This window comes from Hakea prostrata, chromosome 6, assembly GCF_041222555.1.
Source record: "Hakea prostrata isolate BN-2017 chromosome 6, UWA_Hpros_2, whole genome shotgun sequence".
Lineage (NCBI taxonomy): Eukaryota > Viridiplantae > Streptophyta > Magnoliopsida > Proteales > Proteaceae > Hakea > Hakea prostrata.
The window spans coordinates 33,286,307-33,306,008 of record NC_142605.1 but is presented as its reverse complement, the minus strand read 5'-3'; the positions used below and the strand labels follow the sequence as shown (position 1 = coordinate 33,306,008).

The 19,702-nt window shown below is 38.5% G+C and overlaps 1 protein-coding gene across 1 annotated transcript in view; it reads right to left on the bottom strand.

The window, feature by feature from the left end:
- Window positions 1-1,443: 1,443 nt before the first annotated feature.
- Window positions 1,444-19,702, bottom strand: part of LOC149013439 (uncharacterized) — a 66,528-nt gene continuing 48,269 nt past the window's right edge. The window contains 13 exon segments of the mRNA XM_089158221.1: window positions 1,444-3,263; window positions 3,265-3,390; window positions 3,478-3,579; window positions 3,824-4,066; window positions 5,039-5,173; window positions 5,544-5,648; window positions 5,756-5,947; window positions 6,066-6,219; window positions 17,911-17,972; window positions 18,044-18,190; window positions 18,279-18,326; window positions 18,427-18,558; window positions 18,986-19,132. Coding sequence (XP_089014347.1) covers window positions 3,240-3,263; window positions 3,265-3,390; window positions 3,478-3,579; window positions 3,824-4,066; window positions 5,039-5,173; window positions 5,544-5,648; window positions 5,756-5,947; window positions 6,066-6,219; window positions 17,911-17,972; window positions 18,044-18,190; window positions 18,279-18,326; window positions 18,427-18,558; window positions 18,986-19,132 — 1,617 coding nt within the window. The 3' untranslated portion in view covers window positions 1,444-3,239.

Genomic DNA, 19,702 nt, shown 5'->3' with positions numbered 1-19,702 from the left:
TCCAATGCTGGTGTTTGTGGTATCAAATGAAAATAGGAGGTGCTGTGAACCAAGAAGTGTGAATGAGAAAGAAGGAATCAGTGGAACGTAGGGCATGCATCCATCCAAACGCCCTGCTAGATGGATGATACGTGGCCTGCTTGTGATTGCTTGTGATGCGTCCAGAATTTGTTAAGTCTCCGAATCTGCAAAGATAATTTGCAAAACAGGGTTAGACGTGGCCCGACTGTGAGGATCAGGAGGTCACCTCCAAAGGCTAAGTCAGTTACTAAACTGATCACAAAACTCTAGTTGGTTGCAGTGCGTAAATTTGAATAAGAGTATAAGGAAAACGATTCAGATACCTCTGGAGCAGTCACTAGATTTTACCTCCAATTCTTGACTGTGAGATGAGTTCATGATCTTTGCGGGTGACCGTTCAATTGTAGGATTCTTCCCTAAATATTTAGGGGTGTGGTTAGTCTCCCATCCTAGCACGATTTCCTCTCCGCCTCGAAGTAGTTGCTCCCTATAAACCAACTATGTATCCCGCAAGATTGGGGATGCCGTTCGTGACTATAACCGTAATGCGTCGCCTTTGCATAAACCTGAGCATTAGCGTAAAATGTGCTCTAACCGTGGTCCAACCAGGGCGAAGAGTATAAACCCTGTTTGATGAGTTCGGTACAATTTTCTTTGTATCAGCTTGGTACCGAATTATGTGTGGAATATCGTATTTTTAGACTGCAGGATCATGATGACATTGTGTTGAAAAGGCCAAAGATAAGTTATTTTTTTATATTATTTTTATTGTCAAAAGGGCCAAACACAAGTTGTATACAGATGTCCATACATGACATTTCTTAGGACATGTGTGTTGTGCCTCGTCCGAGTGTTTTAACGGGGGGCAAGCGTATGATGCTGTTGCGACGGAAAATGCAAAAATCGTGCGTTACACACTTGCACCTTTAAATGACGGAGAAGACAACATCGGCAATTCATAGATTCGCTGGCCGTCTTTCATCGTATTACACCTTTAGCGACGGATGCGAATCACATTTCAGCGTTGAAGGTCGCCTTTAGCGACGCTGCTCGTCGTATGTGAAAGAAGCTTTTAGCGATGTAAAGTGATATACACAGTTTTTGTTTGAATGCCCTCACCCACAGGCAACGTTCGGCACGTGTAGGATTTTATCCTCTCAAGTATAATTTCCTCAGCCTCGAACTTATAATCGAATCTTCGATACATCTCTTGATTTTTATTATTTGAACCGAAGTTGACGTGTCCGACTAAAACTCTAAACTCTGGAATCCGGAAGAAGTGATTAGTGTGGATGTGTTTTTTTTTCCGTCTTGAACTTAATTAAAGATTTGAAAGGTTTTGCTAGTTTTAACGATGGTTCCTCGTATCGGCGATATTTCATATATCGTCGACTTCTCGGCAATATATCGCTGACCGTCGACTTTATCGGCGATATATGCTGGCATCGATGGGTTCGACAATAGCAGTTGATTAATTGAAGCTTCAAGTAGCAGAAAGAAGCGAATCAAACAAGGAGATACACTTTGAATCGATTCTATCTCCAGAACACGCATCCAAGAAATGGCGAGTGAAGGGAGAGAGATAATCGATGAAACCGAGAAGAGAAGATCTAAGGAGACCTAATGCTAAAACAAACGATATTCGGCCCATCCTCCCCCTGGATCAACGCCTCTGATCGAAGGCTTCTCTCTGTCTCTTCATGCCGATGAACGTTGCCTTCTCGTCGGTTCTAATGGAGCAGGTTCCGTCTCTCCTCTACGGCTCTACCTTCCTCTGATCGGTGGTGATGTTGCCAGAAAAACTACGATTCTGAAAATACTAGGAGGCAAACACATGGTGGAGCCTCAGATGGTTCGTGTAATCGTGTACTCGGCAGATCCGCCTTCCACGACACAAATTTGACGTCTTCCGGCGATCTCTGTTATCTTGGAGGAGAGGTTCTGTTTTGTGGTTTCCGTTCTCTCTATTGCAAGTTTCAAACACAAGTCAGGCGACAAGTCGGGCGACATGTCGCTTGAGTCGCCCGTGTCACCAGGCACCGACACTGCGATACCAGGCGACATGTCGGACCTTAGTTTAACCACTAAAGGACGAAAACATGGCTGGAGTTTACTCTTGAATGTTTGAAAATTTTGCTACAGAAGATTTCAATAATACTCAGCAACTTGTACTCGTGCCCGTATGGATCTGCATGCTTACCGAGCATTACAACATGTAAATTTGTTCACTGCTAACTCGGTGCAAATGCTAATTAACTACACCAGCAACAGATTCTAAGAGTAAAACATCTTATTAGATATTCAAAATTTCATTCCTAATTAAAAACTAACTACTCAATCCCTATTTATTCTTTCACATCTCCATCCTTCTTTTCTTCCTATTTATTCTCTTCCTTTTCTATAAGTGTGGGTTAAAAAAATATACTCCACAATTAGGTACTTTTTTTCTTTCTCAATTTATTTATCGTTTCTCTCTTTCTTTTTTTTTTGTTATTCTTTTTATTTGATTTTATATTCTCTATTTCTTTATTTCTTCTGTAATTTTTATTATTTAATTTTGTATTGTGATTTGTGAATAAAATGTTTATAGTTAAGTAACTAATTATCATTGGTTTGTATCTCTTACCTAAAAAAAAAATTGGTTTAGATCTCCGACCAAAGAAAATTTGGCTTGTATCTAACTTTTTAGGGTTGAAGCCATGTGTATATAACTTTTTTGTATTGTTGTTTTAATTTACCTATATTTTGTCGGAAAAAAAAATATCATTATCAATAATTTAATTTTTTTCTTCATATATGTGTGGTATTTACAAAATATATGTGGGCATATTCCTTAATATAATAAAATAATTTAGAAGTGGGACCTTCAATGGGTTTTATAAAGGCTCACAAAATATGTGTGCCAAAAAAGTATTAGTGCTTCCCCAACAGGGAGGTTATTTGGCTTTCATTCTTCGGCCCCCAATATTGAATTCCTGGGTCCATCCCTGGCTCTGGCAGTAAACACCCTATAGATACCTTCTAAACTCTTTCTTTTTCTTCATAACTGCTTCTGGAAACAAGAGGGCACTACAATCTCAACTAACTAAAGGATGTTATTGTTTAACACAGATCTAAGGAAAACGAAAATAGAACTTAAAATTATCCAACGGCTGTCTAATTCAAGCAACATGTGACAACCACCGGGTCTACAATATATGCAAATCCCAAGGGAAGTCTCAGTGTGCATTATGAGAAATCCCTACCAGACACCATACCGTCATCCATATGCTTAGGGCATCCAAATGAACTCGCCACTGATTCAAACAGTTTCTCCATCTGAGGTGTACACCTTGTGAATGGTCGATTCCAGAAATTATATCTAGGATTCTGCAGATATGAAACCAAACCAGCTTACACAATGACCATAAAGTGACCAGATATCAATTATCAATTCAAGCCACCCCCACAATTTACCTTAATAAGCTCAATGAAAGTGATCCACAGACCCCATGGATGAGGTTTATTAGCAATCAGACGTTCCAACAATACCCTTGTTATTTGCTCCTGGATGATTTCCTGCAACAAGGGGCCACATAAAAGTATTATAAGCTTTCAACCCAAAAAGAAGTATTATCAGCTTGGGTAAGATTCATTCTGGAGTTACAAAAACTGAATTTAGGGATTAAAACAAAAGATTTTACAACACCCCTGCCCCCCCCCCCCCCAAAAAAAAAAAAAAAAAAAAAGAGACTAAAGACACACTTGTTAGCTTTATTGCCATTGGTAAAGTATCTAAAAAAGACGAGGAGAATAAGCAAACCTGGTTGGCTTCGGCAAACAAGTAGAGGAGGAAAAAAGAGAAGTAGTGTGTATGAGTATTTGGATAGCGTAACTGGTTAGCTAGTGAATTCAAGAATAGGTAGCGTCCTTCTGTATCTAGCTGCCCAATCAAAGTTTGGAACATATCCACTGCAGGACCCGCCAAGGAAATATCCATGGAGGCACCTGGTGCCATATGCTGTACATGCGGCAACGGAGCCCTTGTCTGTAGTCGCTGAATGTCCTGTAATAATGTCACCCAAACATGAGTGATCAATGGAAGCTCCTGCCTATGTCATGTGGCCAATCAAGAGCTCTTATCCATCCAAAGTCTGAATGGCCATATCAACCATCCAAGAAGCTCAAATTAAGCAACCAGGGCAAGGTTGGGTAGGCAGGTTATGAACAAAGCCTCTTTGAAAATCAGTAATACAAACACAACAACTAACAATGACTGTTTGGTCTCATTCATGAAGAGAACTGAGAGATAACATGCAGGAACATACCAGTTAATAGCGTTCACAAAGGGTGCATTTCATTTTCTGGAGATTACCACACCACATACCTAAAGTTGCAGATAAATGGAACCAACTCTTTGAAACATTGGTTTAAAACACATTTAGAAGGTAAAAATTCATTATGTAGGACGTTTAGAAAATGGATAAAGATTTCCTAAAATCCCACCTAGAAAGACTTACATAGATGGTCCTATGGCCCAAATACTATGGACAGAACCTCCCCCCCACCACACACACACCCAAAAAAAAAGCCCCAGCAAGTTGAGTTTTGGTCAAACAGATTTCGCCAAGTGTAAAAATTGAGATTTGAAAAATCCAAAACTTAAAACGGGTGACAGTTAGTGATCACTGTAGTACCATAGATCTGTAATGATTGACATGAGGATGCATATATTTCATCATATCATATTTTGGAATTTAAACTGTGGCTAATCCAGAAAATGTTCTCTCCATATCCAATAGTCAAAGTGCCACATCATATCTCATGCTCAGTATGATGGACCATTTTGGAAGCCCTTTCAAAATGAGGCAGTCTAATATTGGAACAAAGCAAGAAAATTGAACAGTAAATTTGCCTCATAAAGAATGACTATACATCCCCACATTTTAGCTACATGGATAAAAGTAAACTTGAGAACCCATAACAGGAGAGGATGAAGCAGAAAAAGAAAGTTATTCACCAAGGCAGAGAGAAGTACCTGCATCCCCACGTAAAGAACAAGGGAATTGATCAATGGCACATTGTATCGGGTCCCAGCCTGGGCTGCCTCAGTATGAGGAAGCAGCAATCTCTGCTTCAGTTCTGCCAAGAAGAAAGACCCTTGTTGCCTTGTCTGCAGAGATTCAAATAGAAATAGAAAATTAGAAAACAAAAAGGAAACTCAAGGGGAAGTAAAGGTTCTGTTTATTAAAATAAAAAAGTGGCGAGCATTGGTGTCACGGTTAATTTGTGCATTGTGACCTGTTGGTTGCAGGTTCAAAACTTGCAAACAGCCTTTCTTGCGAGGTAGGCTTAAGGCTGCATATACTTGACCACCCAGAGATCCAGAAGTGGAAGCCTCATGCACTGGCATGCTCTTTTTTTTTTTTTTTTTTTTTTTTTTTTTTTGGGGGGGGGGTGAAAAAAGGGAGAAAACTACTGTAGCCATTTCAAGCGTGTTTTAGGCACTCCAACAATCATACTAGACTAACATATCATGATACCTTGAGATACTCATCTATTTCATTCTTCATTTGCTTTGCCTTGAGAGCAGCATCAACCTCAGACAGAATGCGTGGTGATTGGCCAGTCTCTGCTAGCAGATCAATCTACAAATGGTAAAATTACGAAACAGACAGGTATTGTTAAGACTTTAGACTGGAATTAGCCTGAGCATTAGGGGAGATAAAGACTTGAAGCAAAATCCAGTAAATACCTTCAAGTTGGGTGTGGCTGGATCAGGCAACCTCATATTGCGGGGAAATGCACTGAGGATAACATTCCTCATCTGGATGCAGCTAGGAGGTATGACATCACAAAAACTGAAGTGATAATCACACAGGAACTCGGGAAAATCATGCAGCAGCACAAGAAGTACCCTCAAAGTTCCTTTGTACAGAAAGCGAATCTTTGGCACAAAGTAGAAACCCATGGGATTCACAACACCATCATTATAGGCAAAACACTAAACCTTAAAAGTAACACATGAAGGAAACAGAGAATAACAAGTGTGGAGAGTAACTAACCGGGTCAACCAGTTCAAAATTCCGTAAATATGGCTCCAAAAACTTGAACAAATCCACGAGCAACTGTTGAACAAGAGGCCAACCCTTCAGAGTGTTGAGTGTGAGCAATTTAGGCATGTAAGTCCTGTGACTCACCAACTCAAGCCATGCAAAGCTGAAAGTGCCCAAGTAACACAACAGAAGCCATTTTAGTGGATGCAAAACAATCCCCCTATAAAAATTAAGCATAATGATACTGGTTTGACAGTGAGGAAACAAGGATTTAAGTTGAGGAATTTGGGGTTGGATGAGCTACTGGCGGTGCTGGCATGGATCACAAACTGATGCTCATCATAAGTTTTTTATTTTTTATTTTCTAATTTTTTAAATGTCCCCCCCCCCCCCTTTTCCTCCTATGGACCAGAAGCATCCAGCAGCTACAATCAAGGGTGGTCTATGATCAGCCTACCCAATTAGGGGCAAAAAGCGAGGAAATACTAACATGGAACCACCATATCTGATCTTGAACACTTTGATAGGTAATAAATTTATGTTTTAGCAAGTACAAAACTTTACAAGAACATCAAAGAACAGAAGGGATGTAAGCATAATTGACAGCACAGTTGTCAAGTTGTCACCTAGGCATCCAGCTGGTTTCCTGGCCAAGGCAACAAGAAGCTTTAAATGAAAGAAAGGGAGAAAGACTCTCTAGGTCACCTAGGTGTCACCTTATGGGCTGGGTAGGCATCTTGGTGTGTATATTTTTTAACAATTTGGTAGTCAGTAAATCAAGCGACGGTGAAGGAAAAAAAAAGCAAGGCAACAAAACAAAGCAGCCGCCTAGGCGATCAAGAAGTTTGGTTGGAAGGCAACACCTAGATAACATAGATCTAGAACTCTCCAAGAGCTTGCAAGATATCTCAATTTCCCAAGAGGTGAAATAAAAGAAATAGAAAAAAAAATCCAGTATCTCACAAGATATTGTATTTGAGTCACAATACCAGTTCAACAAGATATTAAACCAACTCAACATATAAATACCATTAGAACTCAGTCCAGTCAAGGTGCCTCAACTAAACTCAATTGAGTTTTGTCATTTACTCTGCTGAAAGCTGTGTCCTTCATCCTTCAACTCAATATTCATCTGATTCTTCGTTAGAGTTGCCCCTGTAGATGTTTATTTGCTACATCTAGCCTACTCTCAAGGACATCCAAAAGACAAAAGTGTGGTTTGATTACTTACAACCAAACTGTGTGTGGAATACCATATTTAGGACTGCTGGTTCATTGTAGCGGTTACGAACTACAGTCCAAAATCTAGGACATTCTTTTACTAACTCTAATAGTATCATTGCGTTGAGAAGGCCAAACATAAGTTCTATACCAAGTTTCAGCTGCATCTCCTCTATCAAAACAACTCACCCCCCACTGGGAGATGCCCATTCCAGTTGGCAAAAAGAAAAAGGCACCAACTCACCAAAGATATCACTCCCAACTTGGTTTTTTGGGACAGTGAATTGTGCCTCGAGTCCAAGTTTTTGAACCGTGCTTGATAACTATGTCTCATTGATTGGGAAAAACAAAATAAGGCAAATATAGAGCCATTTTCAATAAATGTACTCTTAAGCCATACAATCACTAACTTTGGTCATGTGCAGCTTCATCCTTGAAGACATGGTGGGAGATCTCGCCGAGATCTCGCGAGATATCTCGCCTTTTGTGAGAGGCGAGACGAGATCTGCGAGATTGCAGATCTCGCTCGAGATCTCGCCAATATCTCACCGAGATCTCGCCATGCTTGAAGATAATGGCACTTGTAGGGAGAAGAGGGCAGAGATTGAGAGAGCATTCTTTTTTTCTTTTTTGGGTTGGGGACCGGGGGGGGGGTGTTGTTGGAGGGGTTGGGGGTGGAAGGAGTAGGGGGAAAAGAAGTGCACATGCCTACAATGGATCTCAAATCATCAACTCAATTCAAATTTTCCAATCTAAAATTGCATCGTAAAACAAGCTATTTAAAAGAAGAAACCCCAACCAAAGGAGACCTAATAAACTAAAACAATCTTTAACAAGGAAATACTGATCTTAGATTCCTTACCAAGTTTTAACTCTTGCAAACGTATCCCACTTTTGAAATTAACTAAATAATATATGTAAGTACCAACAAGAATAAATTCATAATACAATATTCTACTAGATCCATGGCTAAAATTTGACCCACTTCATCTTGGCCGAGAAATCCAGCTGGTTTGGTCACTCCAAAGCACTATACATGCATCAGGTCTCACAGGAAAAACATACTCATGGGTTTTGTAAACTGAGAATATCAAAACCATGCAATTGACATCCACAAATATTGACAATGACGGGGTGGTGATCTAGCGTAGGTCATTATAAATCGGCTAATGGTCATTAACAAACATCCCCTTAATTAGAATCTGATCATGGGGTTTCACAACTAAAATCAAACCGTCAATAAATTCTTCAATCTCAACTTTGGTTGGGCCATATACATCAATTTGATGGTGGCTTTCACTGTTCACATTTTCTTCCATAGCTGGTTCTTCTTTTAACAATTGTAGTACGCATGACTTTGTCCCGTTGTATCGGTTAATACTATTGGAAAACTGTCGTCGGATTTTTATGTAATCCATCACTAATTGAAAGGACGAAATTATGCTGATCAATCTCCATGTAGAGAGTTTATCATAACAATTGCAGAATGGTAAATAAAATGAACTCATAAGGGATGTTAAAACCATAATGTTGGAACTCAAATAGAAAGAATAGAAGGTGAGGGATTAAAAACATGTAAGGGGAGAGGCAGCCTTGGAAATAAGTACAAGAAATTAGGGAATAAAACAAAAGTGAAGGGCAGTTTAGGAGATAAATAAAGAGAAGGATCAAAATAAAGATCGTGGGAATTGGGATGAAGAACAGAAGAAGAAGGTTGCCACAAGAATGCTGGAGATATATGAGAAATTGTACAAATCTGCTCTACCAGCTGCGGGAGTTCAAGTTCCACCTCAGCACGAAATCACCAAAGAAACTGGCCAAAGAAAACCTCAAGAGGAAGATGTGTTAAAGCCAATCGGCAGAGACCAAGTTCAAACTCAGCAAGTAACCAGCAGTTTGAGATGGGAGTGCAAACGCAACCCCGGTATCATTTTTGTTACCCCTCCTTGCTGTCTTGCTCTCTCGTCTTTTTCTATCTCTTGATTCTCTTCTTGTTTCCTTTTTATTTTTTTCCTGGTTCCTTCTTTTGCTCTCTCCTCTTCTTCTGTTTTGAGCTTTCTCTCATTCTTCTTTTGGTTGCTGCTTGGACGAGGGTATGGGTAGGGCCAATGAAATTGCAAAGCAGAGAAAAGAAGTGGAGCTGCCTCTAGAACTGGCAGTTTTTTTCCCCCTGCACAGCACCAGGGGTTCTGGAGGAAACAAGAAAAATTGGCGGTTCGGGGGTTCTGTTGTCATTTGGGTTAAGGAAATGGGAGGGCTTTGATCTAAGGAAGAAAGCTCAGTTGGTATGTGAACCTCTCTGTTTATTCAACAGAAGTTTCTTCCTCCCCCAGGTTTTTTTTCTTTCTGCAGCAGTGTCTTTTGTTTTGTGTGGGTGGTGCTGGTGGGGGTGGGGGAAGGAAGGGGTTAGAGAACAAGACTGGGATGAAAGAAATTGACAGGGAGAGGTGTAGGATCCTTTGCTTCCAAGTTAATGGCAAGCCTATAGAGAGGAAAAGGGAAAAATAGAAGGGGGAATGGGGAGGAGATCGCATGAGAAAAGGAGGCGGTGGGGGAAGAAGAGTGCACATGCAAAACAAAGGTTCTCAAACATGAACGCCAATTCATATTCTCCAATCTGAAATTGGTTCTAAATACAAGCTATTCAAGAGAAGAAAATCCAAACAATGAAGGAAATGTAATAAGCTAAGAAACAAATTTTAACAATGAAATAATCTTCTACGATTCCAAACCAAATCTTGACACTTGCAAATGCATCCCACCTTTTAAAATTGACTAAGTGATACATAATTACCAGTACAAAATAAATTCATAATATTCTACTAGACTATGGCTCAAACTGGACCCAGTTCACTTTGGTCGAGAAAACTAGATGGGTTTCGGTTGGTCCAAGGCAATGTATCTGCATCAACTCTCCCGGTAAAAACTCAACCACAGGTCTTGATTCCTTGACCCCATTATGGGTTTTCTATTATTTTCATTAAGTTCTGATACAAATAGGGTCCAATAATGATGACAAAGAACACTTGCAAAAATGTTTTTGTGTTGGAAAATAAAATGGAAAATGATACTGAAAAGAACCTAGGTAAATCATGCATTTAAGAACTGGCCTTCAGGAAGAAATAGGCTTCAATAATTTCTTCATTTTGTTTTCACAAATGAAACTGATATGTATTGGTACAGACAAATCATGGCCTACCTTGCTGATAGAGGGGTGTGGATGCCTCATGGTGGAGTCTAGACAGGACTTTTTGCCAAATGAAGATAAAACCAGGGACCAATTGTTGTGTGGATTTAATTGAGGTGGTTTAGGCAAGTCAAGAGGTGAGGAGGTTAAAGATTTCCCTTTATTTTAAAAATGAGAACTAACCTGAGATACATTTTCTATGTCTCTACTGAATATATGTATCTTTACCAAAAAAAAAAAAAAAAAAAAAAACTGAATATATGTATCTACTCTGATGTGGTGATATGAATTGTGCTGACAGATGAACATAAAGATATGAACATGCTGATGTCTGGTCATGGCCCAGTTATTTGGGGCACCTGATTTCTTTGCTTAGCCTACAGATGTATAGTGAAATGTGATAAAGACCTTTGATAATATAAAACACTACCAGCAGATCATCATGTTTATGATATTAAATTCCATAACTCTACTTGATGAGTCTTTAGCTCACACGTTGATAGAACACTTTGGGCATAGACATGTAACAAGCATGTCCTAGGAATGGAGGTACAAATCCTGTAATACCCCTTTTTTAATAGCACGTGCTTCCAGAAACAAGTAAAATTTATTGTAAGAACTTCTATTATGGATTTATAATGTTTTCTTCCTTTGTTTTAGAAATGGGTTCCTGTGGCAGTTTGCTTATGTTGGATTATGAGAGGGAATGAGGACGACATATATATGTAGGGGGTGGAAGATGGCCAGTATGGGATGGGAAGAAATCTGAAAGTGCAGGGGAGGAGAGGAGATTGCATGGGGAGACAGAAATTTGCACACATTGCAACCTCTCAAACACAATCAATTCAAATCGTTATTATGCCATATATAGATTAGAAATATAAGGATGCTTTTGGTAATAGTATTGGAGAAAGGTGTTTGTTAGAAAGGGGATATGGCATTCTTTACGTCTAGTTGGTGCAAGTTCCAATCTTTGTTGACAACTACAGAAGTTGGAGCATAATGTAAGAAAAAGGAAGATGGACTTGTTATATGATCTGTGGCTCATGTATCAATAGTCCAATGAGCATAAACTGAAGAAACATGAAAGCTTGTAAAAGTTCTACCCGAAGTAGCAAGGTAGGAGTTGGTATGGGTAGTGAAGTAGTAGTAGAGACTGTACCAGCAGTAAAAGACTACGGCATATGTCGCAAAGTAACTAACTCCTCCTGTAAAAAACCAATCTCTACAGAGAGTGTCGTGAAAATCATTTCAGAAAGATTAGCCTTCGGTTTTCCCCTTCTTTGTGCCCTTTTTAGCTCAAAATCAACAGGTTTCCAACAATTTGCCTTGGTATAATATGGTTTGTGATAGTGCTCACACTTGACGATCTCCTTAGCCAAATCAAATTTAGTGCTAATAGACTATAAGGTTGATTTCTCCACAATAGAAGCATGAACATGGCTAATCGACGACTTTCCTCACACTGAACAAAGGCATAAGACTGTTCTAGTATAGGAAAGGGATAACGACTTAATATTTGCACTTTGATCTGATCAACTTCACATTCAAACCTGCCAAGAAGTCATATACCCAAATTTTATCAACATGCTTCCTATAAGTAGCCACATCATCTGGATTAGTAGGATGATAATCCCCATACTGATCCAACTCCTGCCAAAGAGATCGCAACTCAATAGTAGCATTCCGTAGCTCATAAACATGTGTATCATTCCCCAACTGTCCATATGTTTCAGTAGTAGCCTTCTAGATTTGGGTTGCAGTATCGAGTAATAGGCATCCACGGGTAATATTTGGATTCATTGAATTCAAAAGGAGAGTCATTTGAGATCCATTTATCATGTGAAACACCTGTGGTGCCATGGTGGCACCATGGCAGGAGGTTTGATAGTAGCGCTCGTAATGTGTCCAACAAGTCCTCTTTCGGCAATAGTCAAGTAAGCAAATTGAGACCAAATCAAATAATTTGTTTAATCAAATCTTACCGAAAGAGGATGAAGAGTGGAGTAATATTCAGAGCTAGTGGTAGCAATAGTACCATCAGTATTTGCCATGTTTAAAAAACTGTTTGCAGTTATTCAGTCTTCACCCTTTCAAAATAACTGAAACGTCACAGAATGCAATAGCCAAACCACCCAAACAAATTCAGGGAATGATAGGATTCAAAAGGTGCATATATAAGGAACACCATTTTTTTACAAAAGAAGCCTCGTGATTTACAGAAAATTACAAATAAGCCCTTAAATATGTGAATTCACACATAGGTCCCTGAAAATATGTAAATTCACAAAGAGGTCCTTGAGAACATGTGAATTTACAAACAAGGCCCCTGAAACATCGTTATTTTTTCTTTTCTTTTTTAGGGCTAATAAAACCGCAGTTAGGAAGGAAAAACCAAAATATGGGGTTAAAGTTAGAAGGCCTACCTGTTACCATGACAACAAAATAGGAAAAATGTTATACAAGATGGAAACAAATAAGCCAGAAATTTTGGTGGCCGTAACTGGCACCATTAGAACAAATCAAAAGTTCGAATTCAAAGGGAACAAACCAAAAAAACTATTTTTTCCGAACTAGCATCTTCTAGTCTTAAATCTGTTCAGCTTATTAGTACAAAGAGTTAGCAATCTAACAACGAAGCCCTAAGGTTGAATAGGTTTTTAAGGAGCTCTAGTTTTAGAAGAAGAAGAAGAAAAAAAAAACAGAAGAAGGCGGAAGGAAGAGAGACATAGAGATGGGTTCGAGTGTTGGGTGATAGGTTTCTTCTACGATGGCTTCTAAGACTGGCGATGATGTTGGGTTGCATCGGGAGGTTTCGGCAACTCAGTAGTTGCAATAACGGTGGAGGTAGGGGTGCAAGTTTGGCCCTAGCGGCCCTAAGTCCGAATAGGGCTTGGGCTAAAGATTTTGGCCCTAAGGGCGGGTTAGGGCCAAAATATTCTAGCCCTGAACTAGGGCCAAGGGCGGGCCTGGGATTACTCTCTGGCTCGCCTAGCCCATCCCGGCCCGTCCCTAATTTTGGCCCTAATCTTGGCCCTAATTCTAGCTCTGATATTGGCCCTGATCTTGGCCCTTATCCTAGCCCTGAAATTGGCCCTAATCTTGGCTTTGATCTAGGCTCATGATTTTGGCCGGACCCTCCACCCATATAGAGAGGAATTAATTAGAATCCACATGGATGAATATTTGACACCTGTTAAATTTTAAAAACATGATCATGTTTTGTAAAAAAATTAATAAAAATAAATTATATCTTCATTACTAATGTAGTAAATATCCACCTAATTTTGGCCCAATCCTGACCCTAATTTTGGCTCTAGTCTTAATATTAATTTGACCCTGATTATGTATTAGATTTTTAACCTAATCTTCACATTAACATTGATATAATTATAAGTCTTGACTTTGACCTTCAGTCATTTTGATAATATTAGACTATTAGTTCACTTTTTATATTATTTTTAAGATAATTTTTATTTTTCAAATTAAGTCATTTTTAGTTCCAATAAATCATTTTTTTTTTGACTAAGGCGAGATAATATATATTATAAATAATAAAAGCTAGTATACAGAGAATTAATATCTAACAAATCTACACCCCAACTTCTCATCATGAATATTGACAGTTTTCTGTTGCCTCTAATATGATATTTCAGGGGAGAAAAAAAAAACTTATTAAGGATAGATAGCTATGTTTGTAACTAAAATATAATTTTTTTTAACTATGAAAAAAATATCAATATTAAATTATCGTTGATTTACTTGTTAACAAAGTTTTGAATTTGATTTTTTTTTTGTTGAATAAGGATATCAATGGGAGGGGTTTTCAATTTCCATCACCAAAGTAATGGGAGAGGTTTTCAATTTCCATCATCAAAGCAATGAGAGACTTTCAGAGATCAATATAGAATTATGGAGTATGAATTTATTTATGCTTAAAGCAGCACTATCAATTTATTGACTATTTTATCATTTTGTATGAACTTGAATCATCTTATATTTCTATGAATTTTATTTTTAGTTTACTTATGATACTTTTATTATTATTATTATTATTTTATGAATTTATATTTGTTATTTTGGGTCCAATAATATGACCAATTAAGGCTAAGGCCAAGATAGGGTCAATCAGGGCAAGGGACCAGGCTAATTAGGGTCAAGGCTAATTAGGGTCAGGGCTAATCAGGGTCAGGGCCAATCAGGGCTAGGGACAGGGCCAATCAAGGCTAATCAGGGTCAGGGCCAATCAAGGCCAAGAATTGGGCCAATTAGGGCAGGAATAGGCTTGGCTTGGCCCTGTAGGGCTTAGGGCCAGGGACAATAATCCTTGGCCCTGAACTAGGGTCAGGGCGGGAATGGGCTCAGATTAGAACATATAGGGCTGGGCTTAGGATTGCAAAAGCCCGGCCCTGTTGCAGCCCTAGGTGGAGGTAGGTCTTCTTTCTCTTCCCTAATCGAACTTAGACTCTGATGCCATGTTGAGAAACACGAGTTTGGTAGAATGGCTTGAATTGATTAGTGTGATCTCAAGCCCTCTATTTATAATGAAGTAGAAAGAACACTATTATATAAATACCCTTACTTGGGTTACAAGAAATAGAAAGTTACAAGAACAAAAACTCTAATAGAGTTGAACTCTTAGTAGAACTTAACCAACAAAGTTGCTTTCCCAGCAACAATAGTAGTAGTATAAGAGTTTATACTTATGCTTCCACCCCCCCCCCACCTTTTTTCCTTTCTTCTTTCCTATGCTTTAGCCTACCTTTATTCTAAACTGGTCTAAGTGGTTCTATTGGTTCGATTAACTATAATTCTGGTAAAATACAAGCATGGAGCAAATTTTGACCAAAACAGTCGAGATTTTGACTGAAATATCTGCATTTTCAAAGTCGAAACAGAACATGTTAGATTTTCTTTCTTTACAATGTTTTGCGCGATAAGACACAATTTCGACTGTTCAGTCAATTATTCCTAAAAATATCCTCTCTCAGTTGAAACCTGCAAAATATTGCAAGTTTTTACCTTTTTGTCTTGGTTTTGCAGCTTAGGTTTCAACCTATATTTGTTGGTTTCTCTTGTATTTGGTGACTTCTACCCCCATTTTCATCCTATTTCCACAACTCCTTTGCCTTTAAACAGCCTTCTGCTCCTCCTTTGCCTTCAAACACTTCTTTAGCCGCAACAATTATTCATGGGGTCAAGCCCAAACCACAAAGGAAATCCGAGGCCCAAAGTGATATAAGGCATCTCCAAGCCGGAGGCATTGCCTCCACACACACCCCCCCGGTTAGGGTGGCCCCTAGTGTCGGTCGGCAACAAAATGTGAAGCATGAGCCATACCCAACAGTTCCAAACTTCCGTTTTCTTATTTTTGTTTTGTTCATGCCTTAAATAAGCCTTCACTTGATTAAGTTGGTCATTGTATTTTGTTGACTTGTTATATGTAACCATTCTATCAAATAATTCATGTATGCTAATGATTCTATCTGTATGCAATACAGTTTGTACTTCTTGGAACCAACCATTTGTTAGTATAGTTGAATGATAAACTTTCGATCCTTTTTTTTTTGGTGAACTGTCACTTCTATTGTTGTTTATTATGCTTTAAATAGGTGGGAGGCAAGAAATCAGATGAAATGGAGGGTATATAAGCCCCAAAACCTAGGGATGAAAGTAGGGGTGTAAATAGACCGGATTTGGATCGGATAGTGGTAATACCATATCCACATCCTATTATATTCGAACAGATTTAGATAATATCCTATTGGTTTTCGAACGGATTCAGTCGAATTCGGATGATAATCGGATAGTTATTTTCTTAAGTAGATTCTTCAAAATGGGCATGAATACAGATTGGATACAAGTTTTCGACTAACTGTTTACATCTTTACCATTTTATTTTACCATTTTTATTTTAATTGGTTAGGGGTCTGTTTTATGATTGGATACAAGTTTTGTAGCTATTCTAGTAGAAAATCTAGAAAAATAGTCACATCACAAGTAAAAAATTTATAAAAATAAGAAAAATAAATATAAATAAGTAACTTAATCGGATAATTTTATCGGACAAATAATAAGAAGGGGGTATACCATATCCGCATCCTATTAGTATCCAGAAGATTCGGATACCCCTAAACGGATGCGAATGCGAATTTGAAAGCTGATTTCGGTAAGCCATTTACACCCCTAGATGAAACCTTACTCATAAAGTAGTAGGTTTGGCCAAAATTTCAGTCGAAACCTCTAGATTTTGATTTTTAGCCAAGTCTAATAGCTTCAAAACCCAAAACCTTGATCCTAAATAGAAGCTAAAGAACAGAATAGACTTTTTATTGAGTTTTTCGATTTAGTCGTAAGCAATTTGATAGACCTCAGCACATGGAGGACACACGAATAATCAACTAATTTTTGAATATTTGGTTAGAGTCAAAGATGGTTAAAGGTTCTTGTATTTCAAGTCAAAGATCCTTGCCGAGACTGAGGGTTCAGTCTGCCATTGCTACAATTCACTTCATCCATGGAAGAACAAGATCTACAACAGGTCCAGCTCTTCCCAACCTTATTGAGAGAACCTGTATTCCTATCAACTTCTACTTCAGATTTGAACCAAACTAGTAACTACATAGTACATAAACAGTCTCCACACCACTAATGACCTTCTACCTAAACCAGTGTCTATTCCACTCAGTCTAAACCCTGAAACCAGCAGTTCTTGAAACTGGAGTCAACCTAGAGTTCAATAACTTGAAAAACCACTCAACCAAGCCCAGCTAACTTGCATAAACACTTACACCTACCCAGCTAGACCTGATCCAAGTTACAGCCCTATACCTTTAGTAGAAACCACATTCCCACAACTCTAAAAGCCTTAAAAAACACCTATAATTCAAAAAGACCGCATCCGAATTCAACTTGACTTCCTATACCTTTAACGCCATCCTACCACACCCTAGAACTTCCATCTGAACCAAAACTAGAGGACCATATTTAAGATCTCCCATATGCCCTAAGTGAAAGTCCCAAGAAACCCTATTTTCACCACCTTTTAAATTGGTTCTGTTACAAATCTTGGTTACAGGCCCTCACTACTAGTGAGGCTACATCAATCACAACAGGCAAGGTCTAGGTGGCACAACCTAAAGGCATCAAATGTTTGACTGAGCACCCATTCTCAGAATGCATTCAGTACCATCATGTTGTCTAGATATTTAAATTATAGAAAAGAAAACTGCGTAGCATTTATATAAATGAATCCCTATATGAAATGTAGGAGTTAATGACAATTTAGAGCATGATATTTTGAATCCAGCACTGGCTACAAAATACTACTAAACAGTAATTTGTGTTGACCAAACCAACTATCAGTAATAAACAGTCTAAGAAATCACTTGTAATGATATAAATATAACAAACAAATCACAATAAAAAATGGTTTTGACTACAGACCTGAAACCAGGAACTTTAAGGGGTTGCAAGGCATGAAAAGCACTAGCAAAGGCTGCCAGCACCTGTAGATACAAACCTATGTTAGTGAATACAGCCTAAGAGTAATGAAGTGTGAAATGCAAACCTACAATACCTGAAAGTTGGCACCATCAACAACTTCATCTAGAGAACTAAGGTCATAAAGCCAGTCAATAAATAATCTGAAATATGGTCTTGGATTGAAAGATGTTTTCTTTTGCTCTGCATCTTTCTGAATGACCCTCACAGTAACTGATAGGATCTGTCCAGCAGCCATTTACAGAATAGTTAGTAATTCTTTGAATATTGGGACAAAAAAATATGAGAAACCACTCTTGGCAGATCCAAACCTTGGGAAAAAGAAATAATTTACTTGACCCTTGTTCCACTGCATAATACTAAACAGCCAAATTACAGAACACAGCATCAGCAATACTAAGGCAAAAGAGATTCTCAGGACAGTATACTCTCTATGTAGCCAAATGCAAAAGGTGTTACCTTCAGCATTAAAAAGATTAGCTTCGCATACATATCAATAGCAAAAAATGACATCTGCTGCAATTGATGAGGCTGCAGTGATAATGAGGCAGGAGTTACCTCAGTATCTAAGCAATATGCTGCTGAAAGTTCCTGAAAATGTAATATCATTCATAAAGCCATTGATCAATCATGAAGTCCATCAACAACACCAGACTCAACCTTATCCCAACATAATATGTTTGCTTACATGGATCCACAATCAAGTAAAGTAGGAAAAACAGAAGTCTAAACAAAATAAAGAAAGTATAGAAAAAAGAGGAATGCAAAATGCATTGAGGAAAATGGACACAATAAAAGGACGACAAAAAGAAAAATGAAAAGTGAAAGAAAAAGTGACAGAAAAAGGCAGGAGAAAAGTGGCACAGCCAAGCAAGTTGGAAAAACTCAGCTAGATAGGATATGCCAGTTGGATCATTCTACCTCTAATAGGATATATCTGAGGTCATATATGGTACAAGACCTAGACTCTGAAGCATTGCTTGTGAAGCAAAAGCATAAAACATGGAAGAATTATTACTGTTAGAATTCGGAAAAAGCGTTCTGACATATTGTCCCCTTTAAGCAGACCAGTCTGATGCAATTGTGAAATATAATGTCTATAAGCAGCGTCATTTGCACCAGGAAGTTCACAAATTCGACACCATTCACGGAACCAAGCAGAAACCTGCAGCATAATCACAGACAAAATAAGCATTAAGTGAAACCCCATCACAGATCCATGCACATCCCCACCGCAAAAAAAGAAGAAGAAGAAGAAGAAAAGGAAAAAGAAAACAAACACATACAAAAACAGTCAAGGGTATCCATAAATGCAGAGGATACAAACAATTGTGGGGTAGACAGACAGGATCTCTGCTTCTCTGGCACTTACTGCAAATTGACAAGAAAACCTCTGGCGAAGTTGACCCTCTCACAAGGTCACTACTTTCTCTGAATTGATTTCAAAATATTGGGACCATTATTGGAATGTAAATCTAACTATTCAAATGGGATTCTCATTCCCTGCTCTATCTGAAGGACTTCGTTGATTCTTTTGAGTTGAACAGATCATCAACTCGGAGGGAATCTCGAAGATATTTATTTCCAAGTCTTAGCCCAGTGTTCTTGATAGAAGAACATTCTCTACAGGCTTGGTGTATAGAGAAAAAAGCACGTGCCGAGTGCACGAGGCTTTCATCATACAGTTAAAAGGAGGGTCAAAATGCACGGTGGGGGAGGTGTTGGCGGAAGCAAC